Source organism: Thermobia domestica, chromosome 6 (genome assembly GCF_964235325.1).
Source record: "Thermobia domestica chromosome 6, izTheDome1.hap1.1, whole genome shotgun sequence".
Classification (NCBI taxonomy): domain Eukaryota; kingdom Metazoa; phylum Arthropoda; class Insecta; order Zygentoma; family Lepismatidae; genus Thermobia; species Thermobia domestica.
The window spans coordinates 47,003,419-47,030,394 of record NC_137459.1 but is presented as its reverse complement, the minus strand read 5'-3'; the positions used below and the strand labels follow the sequence as shown (position 1 = coordinate 47,030,394).

Genomic DNA, 26,976 nt, shown 5'->3' with positions numbered 1-26,976 from the left:
TCAAATGTATTAATCATTTGGTGTTTTTTTAATAAAAATGTTAGAAAGAACGAGAGAATAAAGTTGGTGTTCAGAGCTGGCAACCTTGTATTCGAATTCAAGCTGTCGTTCGTGGGAGGAAGCTTCCCGGCGAGGACTTGACTTTTATCTTTCTCGGGGACAACATGTCTTGACCTTGAGATATGTTCTTTTGCTTGTTTCTGCCTCTTGGCTGTGCTTCGTATAGTTTGTTATGGTTGACGTGGATCGACAGTGTAGCGTAGTTTTGAAAGTGAATGACTTATCAAATGCAATATCACTTATTTCAGTGCTGTTTAATTCTGTTTAAATACGAGTGAAAGATTACGAATTTGTGTTGTTCTTTTTCGTTCTTTTTTTTAAAAAAAGAAGAAAAGTTTAAAATGGTCGGATGTGATTCGTGGGCAGCATGGTCTATTTGACCTATAGTAATGAGTGTGTTACAGTCTTATTTTATTGAAGTTTGTGCTTTCATTCTGTGCCTTTTATCGCACAAGATTAATGGTTTTTGCTGCTTTTGTTTTCTTGCTTGAATTTATCTTTGTCGAGAGTCCTTTTTGATCAATAGGCTCGCTTTGACAAAAACGACGTTACACTGTCGTAATTCCATTATTCGGTCAGTAGTGTAAAATATACAAGTCTACAAAGAGAGCAAAGGGTGCAGATTCAGAAGTCCTGGACAGGTAAACGAAAAGGAATAAATTTTTACGTCTATAAAATTGTGGTAAGTGACCTATTTTGACTGCATGTGTAGAGGGGTAGAAGTGCTTTACCTAAGAGTGGGTTGTAGATTAGTCCATTTTGGTTGGTCTTTCAGCTTATCTCTTGTGATTTTGTCAATTTTTTAAATTTCTTTTCTCTTCGGAAATCCCCCCCCCCATGAAGAGTGTCGAGTCGCGGTTTTATGATCCAGTATTCTTGATCTCCATCCTATCTGCTTAATTTAAGAATATTTTTCCTGTACTTTTTTGCGATAGTTTTGAATTGGTCAGAAAAAGCGAATTAATGCTCTGAACACCAGTTACTTTATTTAATCGTTCAGTATCTAGAAATTGAACGAGAAAGTTTAGAATTATAACTTTCATTACTTATGTAAGACTAATCCGATTTTTTGAATGGAAATTCATGGTATAAGTGATTTTGTATTTAAAAGAAATTTAGAACAAATTTAAGGTTGAGTCGAAAGTTCGTACTAAAAATTGAAAAATCATTCATTGCCTTATTTTTGCTTCTAATTAGTTAGAAATGCAGGATATATGACTGTTTAAGGCTGAAACTTAATACAACTTGTGATTTTCTATAAATTTTTGAATTTTTGTAGTATTAACATTTTTTAATAGTTCAATTTTGCGAGAATTAAATTTCTTTAGACTGATAAATTAGTAAATTGATTGGAAGATTTTTCTTTCTCCCGATTAATTCTATAAATTCTTAGGTTGTTTCAAAAGTTCGTATACCTTTTTTTTAATTTATGCTATTATTGGATTATTTTTCATCTGATTGATAAGAGATATCGAAGTTGGTGTTTATATTGAATTATTCGGCTGCTGAGATAACCTTGTTGTAATATTTTTCCGGAATTTTTAAATATTAATTGTAATTTGTTATAACTAGAAGTCAAATAGCTTTGGAATTTTTTGAATTTTTCAGAGTTTGAGTTTTTCTTTGAAATTTAATCACGATTAGTAAAAATAAAAGTAAAAGCTCGGATTCATATATTTTTTGCGATCTATGAGATTATTGTAATTTTGAATTGTTTTTGCTTTTTTAAAATTTTTTGGTCGGTATATTCACAGTTGATTAGTATTTGCTTTTTCTCCATCTCATTTTTGCTTTGTTGATCAATTATTGGAATTTGATTACAATCGATAGTTTTTTTGAAATTTTTGAGAGAAAAGTTAGAGCCCGGATTCTCATTTAAAATTTCTACTGAACAGAATTTGTAGTGTTTGCTTTCTAGTGTATTTTGTCTGCTTTTTTTTAACGGTGTGTATATATGGTCAGCTAACGATTGACTGCATATACACCACCCCAGTTTGGTAATAAAATTTATATGAACATCTGAATTGTTATGTTTTGTTTATATTTATTGAAAAATATTTATGCAAATTTCCGAATATTGAATCATAGATGTATAACGAAAGAGAACTCGGCTGAGACCTGTACTTCCCTCAATGCTCCGTCTGCCATTAGTTTCCTCGTATGAGTCCGGAGAAATCATTTGTTTTGATAAATTTAGTTTTGTTTGATTGCTTCGGGTTCTTATGCGGAGACGGGTGGATAGGAGCGTTACATATAATAAAAGTCAAGTCCACATATTATTTTTTTACGTGTTTGTCCTCATGTTTAAATGTGATGACATAAGTAATTTGGATTATTGGTAATTTGGAAATTGGTTGGTACTTCTCTGCCTCTTCTTTAATAATTTGTTGTTAATTTATTAAACTTAATATTAATTACTGATAAGAATTTTTCTCCTGAGTTTTATATTGTTTATTTTTTGTAGTTTTATAAAAAAAATCTTTTACTTCCAGAACTTGATTTGCCACCTTGGTGGATCAGTTTCCATTTGGCGTAGATATATTGGTTATAATAGTCATAGTAGATATTTCTGAATATTAATCTTTTATTTTATTTAATTTTTTGCTTTTTCTTCCTGTTACCATTATGGAAAGTAGGGAATATGTCAGTATTGAAATACCCGAATCAGATAATGTGACTTTAGATGCAACTGGTCAATTTCAGTTAGACCAACGGTCGAGTTTCGGAACCATGAGTATGAAGTTGACTCCCCCGGCTCAAAATAGTTTTGATGTTAGACGGTTTCCTTCCCATGTGCAGAATGATTATAATAATTCAATACATTTATCTGATGATACCTTTGGTTATAGTAGAGTAGCGAATGCTCCGAGTTTAGATGAAAATAAAATGAGAATGATTATAATAATTCAATACATTTATCTGATGATACCTTTGGTTATAGTAGAGTAGCGAATGCTCCGAGTTTAGATGAAAATAGAAGAGATAATCGTCAGGTTAGTTTTGCTGAGCCATCTCCAGAGAACTATTATACTAGGCCGCATCAAAATAATGATCCAAATGATAGATTTGCCAGTAGATATTTAAACCTTGGTAATTATTACAGAAGGGTTTCTTATATTCGGAACTACCCCTAAAGCAGGAAATACTAATTTTGGTTACTTAAATCCTAATTTGGATTTAGATGGTAGGAATCCAAATAATCAAGGACAAAGATTAAATTTAGTAAATCCAGTGTCACATTCCATTCCTCAGAGTATGACTTTGGATATGGAACATAAATTTATGGTAAAATGTTGTTTTCAACGATCTTCTGAGTACTTGGAAAATAAATTTAGAGATTTTAGGAATGTTGATGGCAATAATAGCCTGCAGATTTTTGAGTTATTATTTAGGATTGAAGAAGTTTTGCTGGAAACAAGCTATTCATTAGAAATGATATTAACAGTATTGGTTTCGAAGTGCGAAGGGGCTGTATTACGGAACATTATTTCCGCATTAAATGATTGTATGAATTGGGAAACTTTGAGACGTATTTTGTTAGAGAAGTTTATCACTCCTGTATGTATTCATACCCTTATTTCCGAGCGTATTTACAGGAAACAAAAACTTTATGAATTAATGGATCATTATGTTAAATCAATAATGATATCCGTGAATGTTATTGTTATGACGATGGAAGAATCAGAGCTTGTTAAAATCATTTTGAATGGAATGCATCCTAACCAAAGGTTTCGTATGTTGAACTTTTATGTTCCTCGTGATAGAGTTGAACTGATTAGTATTGCTCTACAGTATGTACTTAGAAATAGGGATCAGCTTGAATATAATAAATTTATGGGAAGTAATAAAGGAAAACAGAATGTAGTATAATCTAATAGTCGGGAAAACCGAAATTTTGGTCATAAATCCGAAATTAATAAGAAATCTTGTAAGCTATTTCCGAATGAACAATCGTGTCAATTGAAAGGAAAGTCACGGAATCAGATGACTTCAGGATTGCATTTAGAGAAAAATAAAGACCGACCTAAGAGTGAATTATCGAATTTTGATCGAAGAATCCCATCCGAATTAGATGGAGCTGTGGCGACGTTTGTTAATGGCAAAATTAATGGTGTTTCGGTTTTAATTTGCATTGACGGTGGATCAAGTTTTAATCTCGTCACTTATAACTTAGTGAGACGTTGTAATGCCGAGAAATACATTCGAGTAGTTGAAGAACGAGTGATTAATGCTCCTTCGGGACTAAATTTCGTTACGAAAGAAGAAATATCGCTCAATGTGAATTTGTCTGGATTTTTTGAAAGGGTGAATTTTCGAGTTGTAGAACAACTACCGTGCGAGTGTCTTTTGGGAATGTCTTTCTTGAGAGCAACTAGTGCAGTGGTTGACTATAATAATAATAGTTTAATTCTTTACAACGGAAAGAAAAGAATTCGCTTGAGTTACCACCGAGGAATGCGACATTTGGAGTTTAGGACTGGTGATCGTGTCGGCCACAAAAACTGTTCGAGCATGGGTGAAAAAGATGGTGCTTTTGATTATGTTCTTCATTCAGGATTGACTTCTATCTTCATTCGTGCCGATTTGAATTCAGTGGGAAGGTCTAATAAAGAAGTGCAATGCGATTTAGACTATGATAATTTCGAATCAAAAATTTTGAAAATCAACGCTCCTAATCCTACTCAATTGTTAGACTTGCGTAATATGATTGAGTGCGATTTAAATAAAGATGATCCATTAGTGGTTAGGGGATTTAGTCCATGTAGTGGTGCTGATGAAAATCTATTGGGAACTATGATTGATAAAGATCATATAACAAAGGTGGCTGAGGTTCAGGATAATGGAAAGTAGGGCTTTATGAAGAGTTCGGTAGAAGATGGTGGTGTTAAATTTTTTCAGAAATGGCTAGGATTTCATCAATGCCTTGTGATGAACAGTTAGGTGAGCTTGCTTCTCCGTTAAGTAAAAATTCGAGAAGGACTTTATTGATGGATAAAGGTGATGAACAAAAGGTGTCAACGGATCAGTCCCAGAGTGTTCCTCGGAAGTCTTCGGTGGTTGATGCTTCGTTAATTTCTAGTAATCAGAAGAAGAAAAAGAAGAGGACTAAGAAGAAAAAGAAAAGTTTACCTGAAAACAAATTCAAGGAAGAAGGCTGTCTTCTAGCAATTGATTTAGAGCAGAAGAAGAGAGCTAGGCATTTTAGTGATACGAAAAGTATTGAAAATGATAAAGAACTATTGCCAAGGCAGGACTTTTTAAAAGACAGTTCTTCAGAAACCTCAGACGTGGACATGGAGCAAGCGGAAAAATTCCATGCCCTTTTGGAACGAAATAAAAAGTATTTGCCGGATGGTAATTCGATTTCAAAAATTGTTAAACATCGGTCGGGACAGGTGAAAAACCAGCCTTACACTCAGGTTGAAAAACCAAATTCAGTAAATGAGTCCTGGAGTTATAGAAGTCCTGACATTGTAAATTTCATTGACTCGATAAAGAATGATTATACAGATGTTGTTTCAACACAAATTGGTTGCATTAAGAATTTTGTAGGTCATATTCATTTGAAAGAAAATAAAACGATTAAACAAAATCCATTTCCGGTTCCAAAGGATAAATCAAAAATTTTCGATGAACAAATTCAGGAGCTAGTTAGGCAAAGTATATTGATAGAAGTAGATCATTCTAATTTTGCAAGTAGCTGCTTCCTTGTAAAAAATAAGAACAACACTTTCAGGATAGTTGGAAATTATATTAAGGCTAACGAGTTAATAGTAAATGATGCTTTTCCGGCTCCTAATCTTGAAGCTTGTCTTACAGGTTTAGCAGATAAGATCTTTCATTCAAAAATAGACCTCAAGAAAGCTTATAATCAGATATATCTAGATGAAAACTCGAGAGATATAACGACCATAGTCACCCCGAAGGGTTTATATCAATATACCCGGGTGCCCGTTGGAATCAAAACCGGAAGTAGCATTCTAGCTCGAGCGATGCAAAAAGTACTTGGAGACTTGGAAGAAGAAGGTGTTAAGAGTTATTTTGATGATGTCCTGATTTCTTCCAATAGTATTGAGGAACATAAGAAAACGATAATTAAAGTTTTAGAAAGATTTAGAGAATATAACTGTTTCTCCAGACAAGTGTCTGTTTTTTTATAAAAAATAAACTATCTAGGTTATATTATTTCCGGTGACCAAATGGAAATTGACCCTTCAAGAGTGTCTGCTATTAAGAATATTCCTCCTCCTCGGAATAGAAGACGGTTAATGGAGATTCTGGGATTATTCAGTTACTACGCTAAGTTTGCGTCAGAGATCCAAGAAATTATGGGACCGCTTAGCGAATTAAAGTCAACTAATTCAAAATTTGTTTGGACCGAAGATCATCAAAAAATCCTTGATCGGTTAAAGAACATTTTGATTAATAATGTGGTCCTTAAGACCCCAGATTTAAACAAACGGTTTGTACTTAACGTTGACGGAAGCGGGAAAAGTATAGCTGGATGCTTGTCCCAAGAAAATAGCAAAGGGGAGATGCAACCTGTTGCCTATTTTAATAAAAAATTGTCTGAAGCCGATAAGCACAGAAGTATTTACGAGATCGAATTTATAAGTCTTGTAAAGACCATCTCTAGATTTCGTCAGTATTTGATTAACGAATTCGATGTGCTTACCGATAATAAGGCTTTGACTTGGATATTGGGAAATTCCAAAAGGGTGTTGAAATATGGTCCATTAGTAGAGACTCTCTGCCAATTTAATTTTAGAATTAGGCATGTAAGGTCATCTGATAATCTTGTTGCCGATGTATTGACCCGGGTTCATGACCCTTTTGAATTTAGAATTATTGACGGACCAGTTGGTCTGGCAACATTCAATAAAAATTTAAAAATTGCTCATACTTGGCGTCTACCATTGGTAAAAGAGGCTATTGATGTTTTGCAAAGAGAAGACCCAATGTTAAAGCTTATTATAGACAAAATAGAAAATGGAGAATCTTGTCCCGGGTATGTTTTGAATAAACGTGTTTTGATGAAAAAAACTAACTCAGCCATAAATCCCTATAAGGTAGTTATACCGAAAGATGTACGTCGTGTGATGATGGAATATCACCACGATGATAAATTAGTCGGTGGTCATTCTGGAATTTATAAAACGTTAAAGAAGCTGATGAAAAAATTTACTTGGGACAATATATCAGATGTCAAGAATTATGTTCGATCTTGCCATCGATGTCAACTATCTAAAAAAGAAAATGAAAAGAAGATGGGTCAGCTAGTATCAGAATTCAGCAAACGCATTGGAGCCCACTGGATGTTCGATGTAATCGGAATTCTGCCTAATTAGAAAGGATATAGATTCATCTTAATTGGTGTGGACAATGCCAGCAGGTTTGTTGTTCCCGAAAAATTGAGAACTCTGAGTTCTGTAAGTGTATCTAATAAGATTTTGGAGATATTTAGTAGATTAGGCTTCCCAGAAGCTATTTCTACTGATAATGCTTCTATCTTCGTTTCGGAGAATTTTAAGAACTTCCTTTTTGGATTAGGTATTAAACACATTAGATTGAGCCCATATCATCCAGGTGGGAAAATTTCTGAACGTTTTATAAAGACCTTAAAATCATCGTTGAGAACGTTTTTTTTCAGACAAACAGCATCTTTGGTCTACTCTCATTCCTGATCTTCAATATACCTTAAATCTGAGCGAGCATTCTGGACTCAAGATGTCACCTATCGAAGCCTTTTTTGGAAGTCCAAATTACACTCCTCTTGAAATCCGATGGGACATTGTTGAATCAGATCTCGCTGGAAAAACATCTAATGATATTTGGCAATCTGCATTGTCAAATATGGAAAAAAGTTGGAATCGTTGACGAAAGTTAATGTTGCAATGTCGAAGGGATGTTAACCTTAGCATTGGTGATAAGGTCTTGTTAAGGACTCACAGAAAATCTTCTTTGAAGGATAAGATAGCCAAGTCACTGAGCGATAAATGGCATGGACCATTTGTTATTAGAAAATTTTTAACACCCAATAATGTTTTGGTCTCAGACGAAAATGATAACTTGGGATCATACCGCAGAAGTCACGTTTCGGAAATTAAAATTTATAGAAAGCCTCGTTACAATTGATTTTGGTAAAGTCTGGTTCTGGAAGGAAAGGAAAATCAATTTATTCTATTACTGTTTGTAATTTATTTGTAAAAATGTAAGAATTTCCTTCGATGTTCCTTAATAGCTATATTATGATTTTCTCAGATGATGGCCATCAATTAAAATTTTTTTGTGTTGTTGCGAGTTTATATTTGTAATATTAAAAACACTTTTGTTGAGGAATTATATTTACTCTAACTCGATATAGAAAATTGTAAATATTGATATTATTTTGCTTCCATTAACTAAAAGCTTTAAATTTCTAGAATGAATATTTCTTTAAATTAATGGTAGTTAGAATGTAAAATAGTAAAGTTTATACAGTTAATGTAATTAAATTATCAACTTGAATTTGTTGTTAGATGATCTGGAATCATTCTTTGATAATATTAAAATTTGGATAATTACAAAGTAATTATAAAATTCAATTTTTGAGGCTGTTAGAATTTAATATTAGTAAATTGGTGACATGATAGTGATAACTATAATTTTTGAACAACCATCTAATGTTTATACTTATTGAAATTTTAATATTTATATTTTTGTATATCTGTTTATTTTCAGGTTATCTATGTATAAAAAATATTTCCCTGTTTGTGAATTATTTTTTCTTCAGGAGGCAGCAGATGTAACTATCTGTTACATAAGTATCTTAGAAGTCCTTTTTCACTTATGGTTTGAGTCAAAGGAGAATTGTTATTGTAAAAAATTTACTTTTTATCTTTTTCTGAGTTGTTCATAATTGCCGACTTTTAAAATTTAAAAGATTCCATTGGTTGTATATTAAAAATAATATAGCTAAGGTTTTCAAATGTATTAATCATTTGGTGTTTTTTTAATAAAAATGTTAGAAAGAACGAGAGAATAAAGTTGGTGTTCAGAGCTGGCAACCTTGTATTCGAATTCAAGCTGTCGTTCGTGGGAGGAAGCTTCCCGGCGAGGACTTGACTTTTATCTTTCTCGGGGACAACATGTCTTGACCTTGAGATATGTTCTTTTGCTTGTTTCTGCCTCTTGGCTGTGCTTCGTATAGTTTGTTATGGTTGACGTGGAGAGACAGTGTAGCGTGGTTTTGAAAGTGCATGACTTATGAAACGCAATATCACTTATTTCAGTGCTGTTTAATTCTGTTTAAATACGAGTGAAAGATTACGAATTTGTGTTGTTCTTTTTCGTTCTTTTTTTAAAAAAAGAAGAAAAGTTTAAAATGGTCGGATGTGATTCAAGTGGGCAGCATGGTCTGTTTGACCTATAGGAATGAGTGTGTTACAGTCTTATTTTATTGAAGTTTGTGCTTTCATTCTGTGCCTTTTATCGCACAAGATTAATGGTTTTTGCTGCTTTTGTTTTTTTGCTTGAATTTATCTTTGTCGAGAGTCCTTTATGATCAATAGGCTCGCCTTGACAAAAACGACGTTACACTGTCGTAATTCCATTATTCGGTCAGTAGTGTAAAATATACAAGTCTACAAAGAGAGCAAAGGGTGCAGATTTAGAAGTCCTGGACAGGTAAACGAAAAGGAATAAATTTTTACGTCTATAAAATTGTGGTAAGTGACCTATTTTGACTGCATGTGTAGAGGGGTAGAAGTGCTTTACCTAAGAGTGGGTTGTAGATTAGTCCATTTTGGTTGGTCCTTCAGCTTATCTCTTGTGATTTTGTCAATTTTTTAAATTTCTTTTCTCTTCGGAAATCCCCCCCCATGAAGAGTGTCGAGTCGCGGTTTTATGATCCAGTATTCTTGATCTCCATCCTATCTGCTTAATTTAAGAATATTTTTCCTGTACTTTTTTGTGATAGTTTTGAATTGGTCAGAAAAAGCGAATTAATGCTCTGAACACCAGTTACTTTATTTAATCGTTCAGGATCTAGAAATTGAACGAGAAAGTTCAGAATTATAACTTTCATTACTTATGTAAGACTAATCCGATTTTTTGAATGGAAATTCATGGTATAAGTGATTTTGTATTTAAAAGAAATTTAGAACAAATTTAAGGTTGAGTCGAAAGTTCGTACTAAAAATTGAAAAATCATTCATTGCCTTATTTTTGCTTCTAATTAGTTAGAAATGCAGGATATATGACTGTTTAAGGCTGAAACTTAATACAACTTGTGATTTTCTATAAATTTTTGAATTTTTGTAGTATTTACATTTTTTTAATAGTTCAATTTTGCGAGAAATAAATTTCTCTAGACTGATAAATTAGTAAATTGATTGGATGATTTTTCTTTCTCCCGATTAATTCTATAAATTCTTAGGTTGTTTCAAAAGTTCGTATACCTTTTTTTTAATTTATGCTATTATTGGATTATTTTTCATCTGATTGATAAGAGATATCGAAGTTGGTGTTTATATTGAATTATTCGGCTGCTGAGATAACCTTGTTGTAATATTTTTCCGGAATTTTTAAATATTAATTGTAATTTGTTATAACTAGAAGTCAAATAGCTTTGGATTTTTTTGAATTTTTCAGAGTTTGAGTTTTTCTTTGAAATTTAATCACGATTAGTAAAAATAAAAGTAAAAGCTCGGATTCATATATTTTTTGCGATCTATGAGATTATTGTAATTTTGAATTGTTTTTGCTTTTTTAAAAATTTTTGGTCGGTATATTCACAGTTGATTAGTATTTGCTTTTTCTCCATCTCATTTTTGCTTTGTTGATCAATTATTGGATATTGATTACAATCGATAGTTTTTTTTTGAAATTTTTGAGAGAAAAGTTAGAGCCCGGATTCTCATTTAAAATTTCTACTGAACAGAATTTCTAGTGTTTGCTTTCTAGTGTATTTTGTCTGCTTTTTTTTAACGGTGTGTATATATGGTCAGCTAACGATTGACTGCATATACACCACCCCAGTTTGGTAATAAAATTTATATGACCATCTGAATTGTTATGTTTTGTTTATATTTATTGAAAAATATTTATGCAAATTTCCGAATATTGAATCATAGATGTATACCGAAAGAGAACTCGGCTGAGACCTGTACTTCCCTCAATGCTCCGTCTGCCATTAATTTCCTCGTATGAGTCCGGAGGAATCATTTGTTTTGATAAATTTAGTTTTGTTTGATTGCTTCGGGTTCTTATGCGGAGACGAGTGGATAGGAGCGTTACAAGTTCGATTTTTCGTTAAAATATATAAAAATAACACTAACGTACTGCGTATTATAATTCTAGGATTTTTTAAGTTGGGTTGGAAAAAGATATCGTAGAGAAATGTAGAGAATTCTAATCAGTACATGTATTTGAAAAAAATAAATGTATAGTACAATATGCCATTGGATTGGGAACGTATTAAAAAGACAAGTAAAACAAAAGAAAGGTATTACATCGTAATATCCTGGGTTTAGATAAGTATAGCCTAAATAATTCATTCTAGAATACACACAGATTAAACCATAATATCAAAAATATACCATAGAAGAAATTTTTCAAAGTAAGAAAGCAGATAAGAATCTATATTAAACAACAGTAATCTATATTAAACAACTACCCTCTCCTTATGCTTATTTGGGTCAGACTTAAGAGGACCAAGCTTTATCTTAAACTTAATATTTAAATCTTGTTGCTTATTTTTAACTCGTATTCTAGCCAACAATTAGAAACATACAATTCGGAAATACCTACAAACTTTAAAACGTACCGAGTTTTACCTCTATATTCTAATAATTGGATAGCCTCTATTAACAGTTCTTGTCCTTCCTGTAAATCTTCTAATCTTTGGCAAGACCTCACTTTAACATTAGTTTGTATTTTTCCCATTAATAGAATATCGATCTCGTCCAAAATATCCTGGTTCCAATTAAACTCCTCCTTATTCTTAAAAACTTTATCGCTACAGTAACACTACTAATACATGTAAATGAATAACCATTAAAATAACTTACACCACCTGTTACCAAAGTAGCAAAACTTATGTTTTGGGAAATAAACAATTGTACGCTCATTATGCTTTAAAAAACTAAATCCTTCTTTCTTTAGGTAATCCATACTGGAGTATCACTTTACAAGCATACTCTTATAACCACCTTTTAAATAACAAGCAAGCTCTGGATGGTTCTTCTTAGCCACCAATGCACCTACATATTTAAAAGACCTAATCTCTCTAACAGTAAAAGGAAACATAAAATAAGACGACTCAATATCGAGTTCGCTCCAGAAATTAGAAAACAAATTATTTAGCTCTTCTTCTTGCTGTTCTCTCACTTTAATAACGGCTAATAATTCTAGATATCTACTCTTTCTTCTATGGTTTTCTTATTTAAATCTCGATATTCTGCATGAATCTGTTGAATTTTTAGCTCTTCCAATTCTTGCATTATCTTCTTAATACACTGCAAATATACCTTATTAGGTGGAGATATTTCCTGAACAGTAAATGGATACAAACGGTTGGTAATATTAAGTTTTTTTCGAAACACGTCTGGAAGAACATTACCGGTGTCCATTAGACCAAGAGTGGCAAGATGAATATTTTTCGGAATAGTAGAGAACAGAGTAGTAAAATATGTATTTCCCGCCTTTAAATATCACTTCTGCTGCATAGTAATTTGATTCTCCTCACACTCTTCTATAGCAATATAATTAATAGGCAATGTATTTAAACTAAAAGCAGAAAATACAAACATTATTAACTTCTCTCGATCTTCTGTTTTAACCGGCAACTTTACTTGGAAGCCTGTTAACTTTTCAGTATGTAAATTACCCTAATAAGCAAAACTTAAAAGCTGTTGTGTCTTATTAACTACTAAATAACTGGTCTGTAAAGCATCTGTTAACTTTACCTACATCTTTGAAATCGGGACCCTGTAAAACGGAGCATCTGTAAAATATTCTTCGGTGTGTAAAATTAGATCTAAACAGTCTTGTATTGGATCCCACTTGTTAGAATTTATCCACTCGTCAGTAGAGTAGTTAAAGATAGTCGCTTCCAATCTTTTAATTCCATTTTCTTGTGCCAAGTTAATCTCGAAAGTACCCTGTAAACGCTTGTCTGGACAATGAAGAAAATCAATTAGGTGGTTACCCAAAACTTTAGACACGCCTGGAGAAGTAGTTTGGCAAATAAATTTGTGGCAAATTTTAATGGAAGAATTACCTATATTCCATCTAAGACAATCTAAGCCCACGGAATCATCGTTGTTACAAGTAGTGTTAATAGGCTTGTCCATTTCGAAATTAGCTATAGAAGAACCTTCCATTCTAAAATTTAAAATTACTAATTAGATATTTTTCCATTTCTCTCTTTAAAAAAATACCTGCAAAATCTTGTGTAATATCAAAATCTAGAAGAAAATACTATTCTGTTTGTAAATGTTCTAAAATTTCTGGTAAACGCTTTAGTAATTTTTCAATTGGCACATCTACTAATTCCACCTTATATGGTTTAATAATCGGATCCTTGTATTTCTTAGTTATATCTCCCAAATTCTTTAGCACAATTCGCTTTATACCACTTGATCTTTTAGTACAAGAATATAGAAGGAAAGGTTGTTTAGCCTTAACACCGTGCAAAGATGAAGAAAAATCTGAGAAATTAGATCGTATAAAAGTGTTAAAAGAAAAAATGAAATGAAATCTTTGTTTTACGTCCCACGTTTATGCCGGTTAGGCTAAAGGAGACGGTGATGATGAGAGATGAGTGAAATGGTGGAATGAAGAACGTGGGAGAAAACGTGAGAACCAGGAGAAAACCCACGAGCACGGTGTTTGTCCACCACAAAGTTTACACGGCGCGAGCTGGGATTGAACCAAGGACCCCAAGCACCGGAGGTGAAAAGTGTTAAAAGAACTACAAGCTTCCTTCTTAATTAGAAATTTATTATTAACTCTTTGCCCCTCGCAACATAATTCCCAGGAGCTTACCTTAACAAGAAGTACATTGTCGCAGAATGGTGGTGTAATTGGTTCTAAAGGTTGGAGCCTTGGTTCTCCACTAACATAAATAATATATCCAATATTTTTAAGTAAATTGATATCGTGGAAGTTTTCTAGTAATAGCCATTAGTTAAATCTCTCCACTGTTGTTTTATCTTTAACTAATAACTCTTTAAGAGTATAAACTGTAGTAATCTCAGCGGTTATTTATTACATAAAAAAGAAAAACGAGGAATTTATTCTGCGGCTATTATTGCTGGTAGACTAGAAAATGTATACTATAATACACAAATTTAAAGCAGAAAGTACCTTTGATCATATAATAGAAATAGAAAATTAGGGAACCTTATGCAGTCGAAATCTTTTAAAAATTATGTTATTGCCCTTTTAAACACGCTATTAATTGGAAAATCTTGTGCAATGTATCCTATTTAAAACTGCTTTTGATGTTCTTGTAAAACCTACTATTATTCTGAAAATTAACTGTCCTATTACAGACTATTATTATTATCCAAGTATAGTGTAATGCCACCGAAATACTCTTAAGACTGCTATTAATTGGAAAATCTTGCGCAACATAACTTATTTAAAACTGATGGTATTGTTCTTGTAAAACCTACTATTAATCGAGAAATTAACTGTACTCCTACAGACTATTATTGTTATCGAAGTATAGTGTAATACCGGCTAAATTCTCTTAAGTCTGCCTCAAATAAGCTCAAGGACAGATTAGTATTTACTGTTTAATATAGATATTTGTCTGCATTTTAAGTTAGAAAGTTTCCTCTATGGTACATTTTTTGCCATAATGGTTTAGAATGTATGTATTCTAGAATGAATTATTTAGGCTATACTTATCTAAACCAGGATATTATGTTATCATTCCTTTCTTTTGTTTTATGCGTTTTTAAAAATATATTCACAAGTTAATGGCATACTGTGCTATAAATTTAGTTTTTAAATACATGTACTGATTAGAATTCTCTATATTTCTCTACAAGATATCTTTTTCCAAGCCAACTTAAAACATCCAAGAATTATAATACGCAGTACGTAGTTTTATTTTTATATATTTTAACGAAAGGCCGTACTCTAATCAGCATACAAAACAGCAATAAAACAGAACAAAACTTACTAAATCTGTTTGCCGCCGAAATTATTAGTGCTGAAATTATTTTCTTACCTATTTGATATATCGTTAAATAGTCATTATTTCGTATGTTTTAAAAATCCACGTGATCAGGCTCAAGTTAATTACTTAGCACGCCAATTGTATCCAGGTAACATAAAATTTGTGCAGGAGGCCTACCAAGACGCAACTCGAGATCCTCATGGTTACTTACCTTTCAACTTAAAAGGGAATACCCCTGATGAACATCGTGTTCGAACAAATATTTTCCCCACAGATTCTTACAATTATCTTTATGTACCAGTAAAACAATATTCTCAATAGTATATACATTTTAACAACCAATTTTACTATAATAGGCCATAAAAATGGTTAGTAAAGAAAGTGCACATTTACTGAAGCTTTTAGCTAGAACAAAACCTAAAGTACGCGATATTACACAATACAGACCCCGATTTACTCCCCTCCATTTGCGAATGTTCATATAACGTATTGCAGGGAAACGTTCCATTAAATAAAAAAAGAGAAAAATAGATTAGGAAGGTATAAAAAGGATCTTAAGTATTTAGTGAAAAAGGTCCATCATTGAAACTGCTTGCAACTATTGTAGGAGGTTTACTGTCTGCTTTAATTAAATAAATATGCAGCATGCGAAAAAACTTGTTTTAATTGCACCAGAAAAATTGAATAACTATCTAATCTAGATGACGAAATGAAAAATATTTTCAATAATAAGAAAGTGAGTGTTGAAGAAAATGGGTACGTTATAAAGAGGTACTCAAAAATATTTACACATCGTACAGAAACTTACAACAACGACAACATCAGCTAATGCTGGAATTGTTTAAAAAAGAGGAGGAGGGAGAGGTAGAGGACGAGGAAATACTATCTACACTCCCCGAATTTTGCTTGTGTAAAGCAAGACCTTTATTACGTAAATTAAAACAGAATCCCAATATTCAATGGGATGATAATGGTAATGTTAATATTTATAATAAATTAATTCCGGGGGCTAATATAGTAGGTTTAATATCGGATTTTGTTAGATGTCGTAAGAAGAATATTCTAACAGCCGGCTGGGAACCCTTTGCTATAATATTAGCAAAATCTAATATCCCCTTAGAGTATATAGCTAACCCTCATCGTATAACATATATTCGTAAGCTAACAACTGGGGAAGAAGATGAAGAAAAGGAGGAGGAACAGGAGGAGGAGGAGAAGGCACCACGTAAACGTAAATGGCATGACTATACAACATGAAAAAGGTAGCTGCCGTTTATTATAACCCCTGACATCCTCCTTCATTTTCAACTGCATCGGCATTATCGAAAGCCGTAAAGAAGTCAGTACCATTACACCATGTGGAACAATTGTTAAAAGAACAACCGACATATACACTACACGAGCCTGCACGAAAACAATTTCTACATAATTCCTATCTAGTGTTTAATATTAATGAGCAGTAGCAAGCTGATTTAAACGATATGCAAAGTCTACAAAAATATAATGATGGGTACAGGTATATTTTAACAGTAATAGATATATTTAGCCGGTATGCATGGGCCGTGCCTGTGCGTACAAAAACTAGTGTCGATATTATAAATGCATTTAAGAAAATATTTGCATCTACCCGGCGTAAACCGCTACGTCTATAAACAGATAAAGAAAGAGAGTTTGTTAACAAACCATTCCAGCAAAATATTCAGTATTTGAAAAAGCAAAATATTCAGTTTTTCACAACAAAAAATATTAAAGCAAGTACAGTGGAACGCTTTAATCGCTTTCTTAAGGAGCAAATGTGGAAATATTTTATTTGTAAGAAGACGTACCGTTACACAGAGACGTTGCCCAAGTTAGTTCTGGCATATAATTCTCGGCCCCACAGAGCACATCAATTTCCAGCAGCCAGTGTAAACCAGGATACGTTTCGACAAGTGTGAAATAAATTAATATCGCCGCATGCTAGTGTTGTTAAATGCTGCAAAATATAAAGAAGGTGATACTGAGCGCATTACTAAAGCAAAGCGTCATTTTGAAAAAGGTTACATAGAAAATTAGACCGTGGAAATATTTAAAATAAAACACGTGCAATATAAGGAGAAAAAAGTGGTTTATGTTTTGTAGGATTAAAACGGAGAAGTTATTGACGGTACATTTTACGAAGAGGAATTACAACAGTGTGTATGAAATATATTAGATGTTAGAGGTGAAAGGTAAACGTGTGCCTGTTAGTTGGCGCGGGTACCCTGCATCATTCAATTCACGGATTCCTGTATCGTATTTAAAGAGTGTTTAGTAACAACAACAACAATACTATATTATATGATGGTAATATATTTGAGTATATAGCGAAATGAACGACCCTTATTTTCAATATTACTCTCATCAGGCTGGTAGTGGTTATAATGTATATCGTGGTGCACCCTTCCAAGAAGGGTATGGCATTGGTAATTTTCTAGGTCGTATATTTCGTAATATATTTCCATTAATAAAACAAGATTTAAAAGCTGTTGGTAAAGAACTATTACGTACAAGTATGAATGTAGCCAGAGATATACTGGGTGATAATAGACCTATTGACGAGGCTTTACAGTCACGGTGGGAGGAAGCAAAAAGTAATTTAAAAACAAAAGCTCAAAATATATTAAATCAGGTTTTGGAGGGGTCAGGTAAGAGAAAAAGAAAAAGAAAAATTCACTTTGCTTAGACAGGTGATAAGAGCAGGAGGAGGAAGAAAAGAAAACATATATTTTTAACTAAACTATGCAGCAATGTAGTTTTTACCTCATCCTCCCCAGTAACAGTTCTATGGAATATTTCCCACAAAATATTTTGTCATGTTGTACTACCAAATTATATCACCCTGTTGTGTAGGAGAAAGGTGTGTGGGAGACAGCGGTTGTTCAAGTACATTATATAGCTTCATTGCAGAATGTTTCCAAATATACTATGTTTATTATCGTTTAACGGATAAAGAAGACTGGCGCATAACTACCATTTTGCCAGGTCATTATTATCAGCTTGATGATATTCTTTCGCAAATTAATCATAAAAGCGATATATTGGACTTACATTTGAAAGTAAAACATCGGTAAAACGAATTGAGGTTGCCAGAGTGAGAAAAGATTTGGGTGCGAATGTAGAAGTACGGCTATCTTCCGAATTAGCCGAAATACTAGGTTTTGATCATGTTCAAAAGAAAATATTACACTTGTCCATCAAGCGCGTTATCCACCTAATTTACAAAAATCACTACCTGCAAACATGTATATTTATAGCAATATATAGAACCACAACTGGTAGGCGATACTGTTGCTCCACTGTTACGTATTATAACTACAAATATTAAAGAGTATGGTGCTAGTAATGTGCATATCTTTGAAAATCCTTAGTACGTCACTGTGCAGCGTAAACAGTTTGATCAAATTGTTATTGATTTAACATAGTACAGGTAATCCGCTTCCCTTCCAATATGGTAGTGTATGTGTAAAATTACATTTTCGACGTCGCGAATAATAATAATAATAATAATAATAATAATAATAATAATAATAATAATAATAATAATAATAATAATGTATTTAAAAATAAGACAATGAAAATGTTAATAGTAAGAAAATGCAGTGTGTGTATGAAATCACAATTAGATTTATTTGTGGATTTGCCTGCTCAAACAGGTATTATAGGTAATAAAATAGTGTCATATAAATCGGTGGCGTCATTATCTGATAATGCGCCAATATAGTTTGTAGTCCCCGGTCATGGTGATGATTATATTGATTTACCACACAGCATGTTACATGTTAAAAGTAAAATCACTAAAGCTGATGATTCTAATTTAACTTCTGTCGATAAGAAAATTGGACCTGTAAGTGATTTTCTCAGTGCAATGTTCAGTTAAGTACAAATATATCTGAATAATCAACTTATATCCTACTCCTCGGATACATATCCATATCGATCCTATATAGAAAAACTATTAAATTATAACGCCAATGCAAAAACAACATCTTCAGACTGCTATGTATTTTAAAGATACTGCAGGTCATATGGATAGTGTGGCCGATAGTAATGTGGGGTTTAAACAACGTCATCTTCTCACTGGGTTAAGTCAACCATTTGAAATACTGGGTTATATTCACGGTGATATATCCAATCAAGAAAAATTTCTATTGAATGGTGTACAAATCCGTATTAAGCTAATTCCTGCCGAAGCAGCTTTTTGTCTAATGGGCGAAACTGGTGCTGAGAGAAAAGTTAAAATTACAGATGCAACACTGCTTGTGAAAAGTTTGATGTATCCCAAGCTGCAAAAATAGCACAAAATAAAGTATTTTAGAATTCTAAATTTAGAGTGAAATATCCTATAACAAAGGTGCAGGTAAAAACAGATACTTTGCCAGAGGGTATTATGGATAGCACACTTCCAGATCTCTTTTTCCGGAATAGTGCCTAAACGTATTATTATTGGTTTCGTTATTAATGCTGATTTTAATGGTACCCATACCACAAATCCTTTTAATTTTAAGCATTTCAGTATGAACTTATTTTCACTGTATGTTGACGGAACGCCTGTTTCATCCAAACCATTGCAGCCAGATTTTGATAATAACCTATATATGCAAGCATATTCTACGTTATTTACAGGGTCTGGTATTTATTATTCTAATCAATGTAATGCTATTTCGCTTGCCGAATATCCTCATGGTTATACTTTACCGGTATTTGATTTAACTCCTGATTCTAGTGCTAGTGCTTCATTTCATACTAGTCCACAAAGGCCAAGGAAATGTACGTTTAGAAGTTCATTTTAGCCAAGCACTGACATCTCCTGTAACAGCAATTATTTACGGCGAGTTCTCTTCAGAACTAAAAATTGATTTCCAAAGAAAAATATATATTGATTAACATGTTACGTACACTTCAACTTTATGAGGCATTACAACAAAATCTGTCTAACGATCGTTTTATCGATGTGTACGCTGCAGGTCAATTACCACGTTATTTCACACATTTCCTACTGCGATAATTATAAACACTGATTCTAGTGATGAACCAGGTGAACACTGGGTTGCCGTTTATATTTCAAAATTAGGGGTTGGTGAATATTTCGATAGTTACGGTCTTCCACCGTATATATCATATCATATAAGGTTTCTAAAACGTAACTGCTTACTTTATACATGGAACAATAAAGGCATTCAAGGTGATTTATCTCAATTTTGTGGACATTATTGTTTTCTGTATTTAGCATGTCGTGCTTCTGGATATTCATTACAGCATTTCTTAAATAAATTCTCAAATTCAATCGTTGATGCTAATGATATTATGCTTTATCCACTTATGAAAATATAATGGTCACTGGAGCGAGATTAAGTTATCCGTAAACCGTGTGTGTGTCTGTTGGTCACTAGAGTGGGATTAAGTTCTCCGTAAACCATATGTGTTGGTCACTGGAGCGGGATTAAGTTCTCCGTAAACCGTGTGTGTGTGTGTGTGAATAACCAGACTTGTTAAATGGTGTTATTTTTTAATCTCTGCTCTACTATGTTGCCATTGAAAAAAGTGCTAGTAAAAGAGAAAAAATGAAATGAAATCGTTGAGTTTTACGTCCCACGGTTATGCCGGTTAGACTAAAGGAGACGGTGATGATGAATAATGAATGAAATGGTGGAATGAAGAAAGTGGGAGGAAACGGGAGAACCCCGAGAAAACCCACGCACACGGTGTTTGTCCACCACAAAGTTCACTTGGCGGGGCCTGGGATCGAACCCGGGACCCCTAGCACCAGAGGTGAACGCTCTACCACTGAGCCACCGCGGCCCCGTAAAAGAGAATGAGTATACCACTGATGTTATATAATGTGTCATGTTCATAGTCTTGCTGTTGTGCGTAATGTTTTTGCGCATGCGTTTAATTTCTACTAAATTGGAAATGCGCAAGCTCCACCAAGTGTGTGTGTGTCGTGTGTGTGAATAACCAGACTTATGCTATATTGTTAAATGCTGTTATTATTTTTTAATCTCTGCTCTACTATGCTGCCATTGAAAAAATGCTCGTAAAAGATAACGATGTTATATAACAGGTGAAGAAAACGCTACTGGCAATGTCTTGCTGTTCGAACTGTAATGTTTCTGTGCATGCGTGTTCCTGTGTGTCGTAAAATGCTACTCGTTGCGAGTAATCTGCTCCGGGGGAACCGGAACAGGTACTACTGGAACAGGAGTCGGAACCGGAAGAGTAATCGGAATCGGAATAGAAACCGGAAATGGAACAGGAACCGGAGCAGTTTGCGCATGCGCAGGAGTTCAAAAAGTTCCCCCAAGTGCCACGCATATTTTCGAAATACACTGAACTCTAGCCATAAGGCACTGTGAACGGGGTTACGCTTGGCAACAATGTAGAAAACATGAATGACGTTTTTATCGCGATCACGAGTCATGACTTACATATAGCAGAAAGTAAAGGCAAGATGCTGTCGGGCCCGGTAGCTGAGTGAGCTAGCGCAACATGCTAGTAAGGAAAATCGTTGTTGGCGTTAGTTCAAATCTTGCGTTAGGAAAGTTTTTCTTATTATTTTTAATTTTTTATAATACTTCTTTCGTTAAAATAAGATTAAAATAATATTGAAAAAGTGATTTAACGATTATTTTTTTTTAAATTTTCATTAAAATAAGATTGCCCTATACTTATACAGATCCATAGCAAAAGTAATAATAATAATAATAATAATAATAATAATAATAATAATAATAATAATAATAATAATAATAATAATAATAATAATAATAGGAACGGGTTAGATTGCAATTCAACATTCATTTGTCTCCATGCGATGTTGCCAAACCTAATGCCATCTGGCTAGGGCTGAGTGTATTTGGAAAATATGCAAGCGCCACCACTCTACTCATGTATTTGATCGTTTTTTGCCACTTCATATAAAAGAAAAGGAAGACTCCATATGCCGAGCAAATTGGGGCTCTGGGGGGGAAAGCCCACCTAGAAGTAATCTAGTATAATATAATTTAATTGTTGTTGTATGCATAGCTAAAATTATACTGTTTCCTGGGCCCCACACAAATATAGAGATATATGAATTTTCTATTATTCTTTATGTATGTACACTTTTGCTATCTATTTTTGCATAGACTGAGCCTGTCTTTTTTCAACTGTTGTTCCACAATTGTTATTCAAAATATATGATTATAGCAAACTGGACACTCTTTCGTTAAAATGAACGTCATCGTCAATATAGTATTTTCTTTCGTACCAGCATTGTGCACGACAGCACATCTGATATATCGCTGTGACTATGTGTGAAGGGAACCATGACACCACCATGCGTCCGAAACGGAAGTGAGTATTTAATTTAAATCTATGGAAAAAATATAGTTTCATTTACAAGAAAAAAAAAAAAAAAAAACCTTACAAATTCAGGTCCCAAACTGGAACCTGGGAATCAGGTTTACACCTCCACTCCAGTCCCGGATGCATTTTTGCCGATCCCAAACGTTTCAGCATTCTTGCCAATTTGATGTCGAGGACATAATCCAAACAACCCCTGCGGGGCTTCTAACCCGTTCCTACTACTACTACAACTACTACTACATTAGCTGTGGATCTATATAGTACAAGGGCAAACGTACTACTACTACTACTATATTTGCTGTGGATCTATATAGTACAAGGGCAAACTTATTTTAATGAAAATTTTAAAACAATGATCGTTAAATCACTTTTTGAATATTATTTTTAATCTTGTTTTAACGAAAGAAGTGTTATAAACATTTTTAAAAGTAGTAAAAAAAACTGTCCGTAGGCAGGATTCGAACCCTCGCCAAAAACATTTTTGTTACTAGCATGCTACGCTAGACCACTCGACTACCACAGCCGACAACAATTTTCGTTTATTTTGTGCTATATGTAGATCATGTCTTGTGATATCGCATCTGTATCAACCAATCAGATCAGAGGATATGCTGAAACGTTTGGGATCCGCAAATATGCGTCCCGGATTCATATACGTCCCATTCTTGCCTAATTTTCAATGTTTACTTTCGAACGAGTAAAGAAAATCGAATTCGAGATTTCGTCGACTTTTAACCTTTCATAGCCCCTACAAGTCATAACGTTTAATGATAGAACGTACAAGCCTATGTCCTTCTATACGGCTCTTTCCGAAGGACTTTTGTACAGAGCCGCGTTTTACCAGTCGTACCAACATGATTTTTCTGCGCTAACACTAGAGTTCATGTTCTTTCCACAAGGAGAACTTCTGTCCTGCTGAAGTACACAAAGTACTCTAATTTATAGATAAAAATGGTAGGACTTTTAGGACGTTACTCCCTCCGGTAGGATGTTGTACGTTCTCTCATTAAAGTATCCCAATCAAAATTTTAACTTTCTACGTGATGCTCCAGGGGGTTTCAAATTTTCTTCCTATCCCTAAAAATAATAGTTCACTTAAGGATAAAAATGAAATAATGCGATTTTCTCGAAAAGGGCTATAATCATAACGGCTATCACGGTTGTTGTAGAATGAGACCCCATTTTATTCCCAGGGTCACATTCCTCAACCGTTTGTTTTTAGATCTGTGGTTTATTTTGCGATAATAGTCATAGCAGTTATAATTGATTTATGAATTATTTGTGGTGTTCCGATCCACATTTTTTTGCGAAGCGAACAATGACGCCCCAAGAGTTGGGACATTCGTATCAATTGAAGTCACTCCCTTGGCTCTTAATATAACATTTTTTTAATATATATAATAATTAGAAAAATACGGATTATTATAGTCCAACATAAAAATGGTAACTAAGTTGGAAATGAGTGTGTGCACGTTAAAGAGAATTTTGTAATGCATGTTCAAATGAATTTGTGCTTAGGCTGTTGCTGTCGTTTTCATCACATACGTCCGAAAATGTATTTATACCCGTAAGGGGAAGCCCTCATAAAGTGATTCTGCACCCACAAATACAACTCCTGTTCTAAGAAATAACTTGTAAAACACAGCGAGTAAATTTCGTGATGGAATAAATGGATATAATAGGTTAGTGAGTACCGTTATGGTATGTAGATCTGTGACTAGAATAGCACGTAGTAATTTCCAGGGTAGCCTATATCAGTTTGCATACCTATTATCAATCTGAACGGTAGATTTGGGCATTCGCAAGTGTGTTTACAGTTCAAAACATCTTAGGGAATCATTTTCTCCAAGAAAAGTGAAAAAGAGTTTGGTAATTTACTGGAGTATTCTTTATCTGCACGATTAGAATTACTTATCAACTATTCAATGCTAGTTGTCTAGTAACTCGTAAGAGATTGGTTTGTCACTCTGAGATGCAAGGAGTACGTTTAGCATAGATGTAGTCTGTGACAAGCGATAGACTGAGGTATTTGAATGTGTGGCTTGGGAAGTATTCTTGAGTCAAGAACGTATAAAATAACGATAAATTGTTAGAAATAATCGTAGTTAATAAAAATGGCTCAGCGTGGGAAAGTAAAAAAATCCCTTGTGGAACAGTTTATGACCATAACAGGTAAACAAATCTTTAAATGGAACTCAGTTTGTGTAGGATGTTGTTATAAATAAATACATGGTTAGTGTGGATTTTGTCCTACTACAAGTAGAGCGTGTTATGGTTTACTGGTAACTTAAAATGTCCTTTAGTAGTGTATAATTCTATATAAACTCCATATTTCAACCATAATTATAACTATGTAATTGAACGTCAATATCTATTTAAGTACCTTTCTTTGTATACATACAGTCGTTTTTCCGCCTTACTTTTAGTGACGCTTTTAGAATATATAATTCTAATAATTTAGTAATTTAACAAATAATAGCAATAAAGTATTGTTTCGTACAGTTCAAATTTATCTCTAAGCGTATTAGTCAAAAACAAGTTTCTAAGACATTATCAATGTGTGACAGTTAATGTACTGTACAAAGAATGTAGGGCCTAGTGGATATATAGATTCATGCTTTGTTCTGTATGGTGGCAAATAAAGGTGTTCATTACTATGTAGGATTTCAACACGGTAAATTCTATACATATAGATAGAGTATAGACAGCTATATGGGTTAAGTGTTGCAGAGGGGGACCATAAATTGGAGAAACATAATGTAACAGGTTTTCATTTTATCCATACGTTTAAATGTGGTTTATTATTCCGGCTAATTTTCCGTATATGGCGGCGCCGGATTAGATACACGTGAACTTATTTTGGGTTAACTTTACAACGCCCGCTCCAGCAGGTATACTCACTCAGAAACGAGAAATTACACACTAATAATTATATGAAAATGGATCAAAACTTACTTAGGAGTATGTTTAGTACAAGGGGTCCAGAAGCACGTAAAAACACAAAATTTACAGAAGAAATGAATGATGCAAGAACTTAGACGTAACATAACGTAACCAAATCTAAACTAACCTAATATTAGTGGAAATAAGCGAAATTCTATCATTTTTTGGAAAATTATGCGGGACCCCTACACTAATTTAACATAAGGTAAACTAAACTAGCCTGAACTACTCTAAACTAACCGAATGTGAACATAAATTACCAAATGTAACGTTTTTTAGAGAAAAGAGCTGGACCCCTTCTGCTAAACATAGGCACTTACTTAACCCGTTCCTAACTTCTACCCTACTGTACTATACTTATCGATGCGCAGCTGGAGCGTGTCTTGTAAAGTTTACCCCTTATTTTTAACTTTGTATTACTATTTGGTCGTTATTATTTTCGTATACTGTACGTAGAATTAGTTTTCTTTCTTTTCCATCGTTCATTCTTAACTGTTCGTCAATATTTCTTATTTTCAGGATTATTTTGCTCTGCACTAAGTACGTATTCGTATGTATTGCATTAGTGTGAAAAAATTAGTACCTTCCAACTGTTGTTGCAAACTACGACTACTCAGTAATAACAAGAACAATAAATCCTTACCTTCTCATGTTTCCAGTCAGCACTATAAACATCACTCCACAAACTCTCACAAGAGGTTTGCAAGTACATGTCCCTGGAACAACGGAAACAATTGCAAACACTTACGAAAGTACTCTTTACTAGTATTTTGTACAGGAAATGCGCTCTTACTGTTTTAGAAAGTGTATTTTAAGGGTGGATTTGGATTAATTGATGCAAATTTACTTCAGGAAGATAGTATAACTACAACGTGTACATATTAACATAATAACTGCTATTCATAAAAGACGAATTAACTTAAGGGAAGCAGGCGCGTCAGCAACGGTGGGTATACACATGAACTAGGCTAGTTGAAAAATACATTATTTGGCGTAAACCACATGTTTTGTGTGTGTTACAACTTTGCGACATTCTACGATCATTTTATACATTGTCTTCATATAGCACTTCACTTCATCATATTTTTCTTATGGAGTACTATGTAGAAAGAGCATATTTCCATTTCGAATTTTACCTTATTATACGTGTAATAGGTAAGATCCCGATCCTGTTGTGAAATCAATCAACATATTTCGTCCGTAGATTTTACAAATTTATGCACCCAAAATTGTGTCCGGTTTTACGACATTTAGTTCAGATGCAAGTCCCCCTTTTATTAATTTGCGCTCTACATTTTTCTATTTCCTTCCATTACTTCAGCATACATGTTCTAATTTAGTTAATAAGACGATGGGTTTAAAAAATGTTGCCATATTATACTGTATTACCTGTTTGCCAAGTATCGAATCAATACGCGTACTAATATAGTCCAGAA

General features: G+C 33.5%; 1 protein-coding gene across 1 annotated transcript in view; it reads left to right on the top strand.

Annotated features, from left to right (window-relative positions):
• The first annotated feature begins 24,575 nt into the window (after positions 1 to 24,575).
• Positions 24,576 to 26,976, top strand: part of LOC145687975 (UBX domain-containing protein 7) — a 57,110-nt gene continuing 54,709 nt past the window's right edge. The window contains exon 1 of the mRNA XM_081761596.1: positions 24,576 to 24,769. Within this exon, the coding sequence (XP_081617722.1) occupies positions 24,712 to 24,769 (58 nt within the window). The 5' untranslated portion in view covers positions 24,576 to 24,711. The remainder of the gene's footprint in view (positions 24,770 to 26,976) is intronic.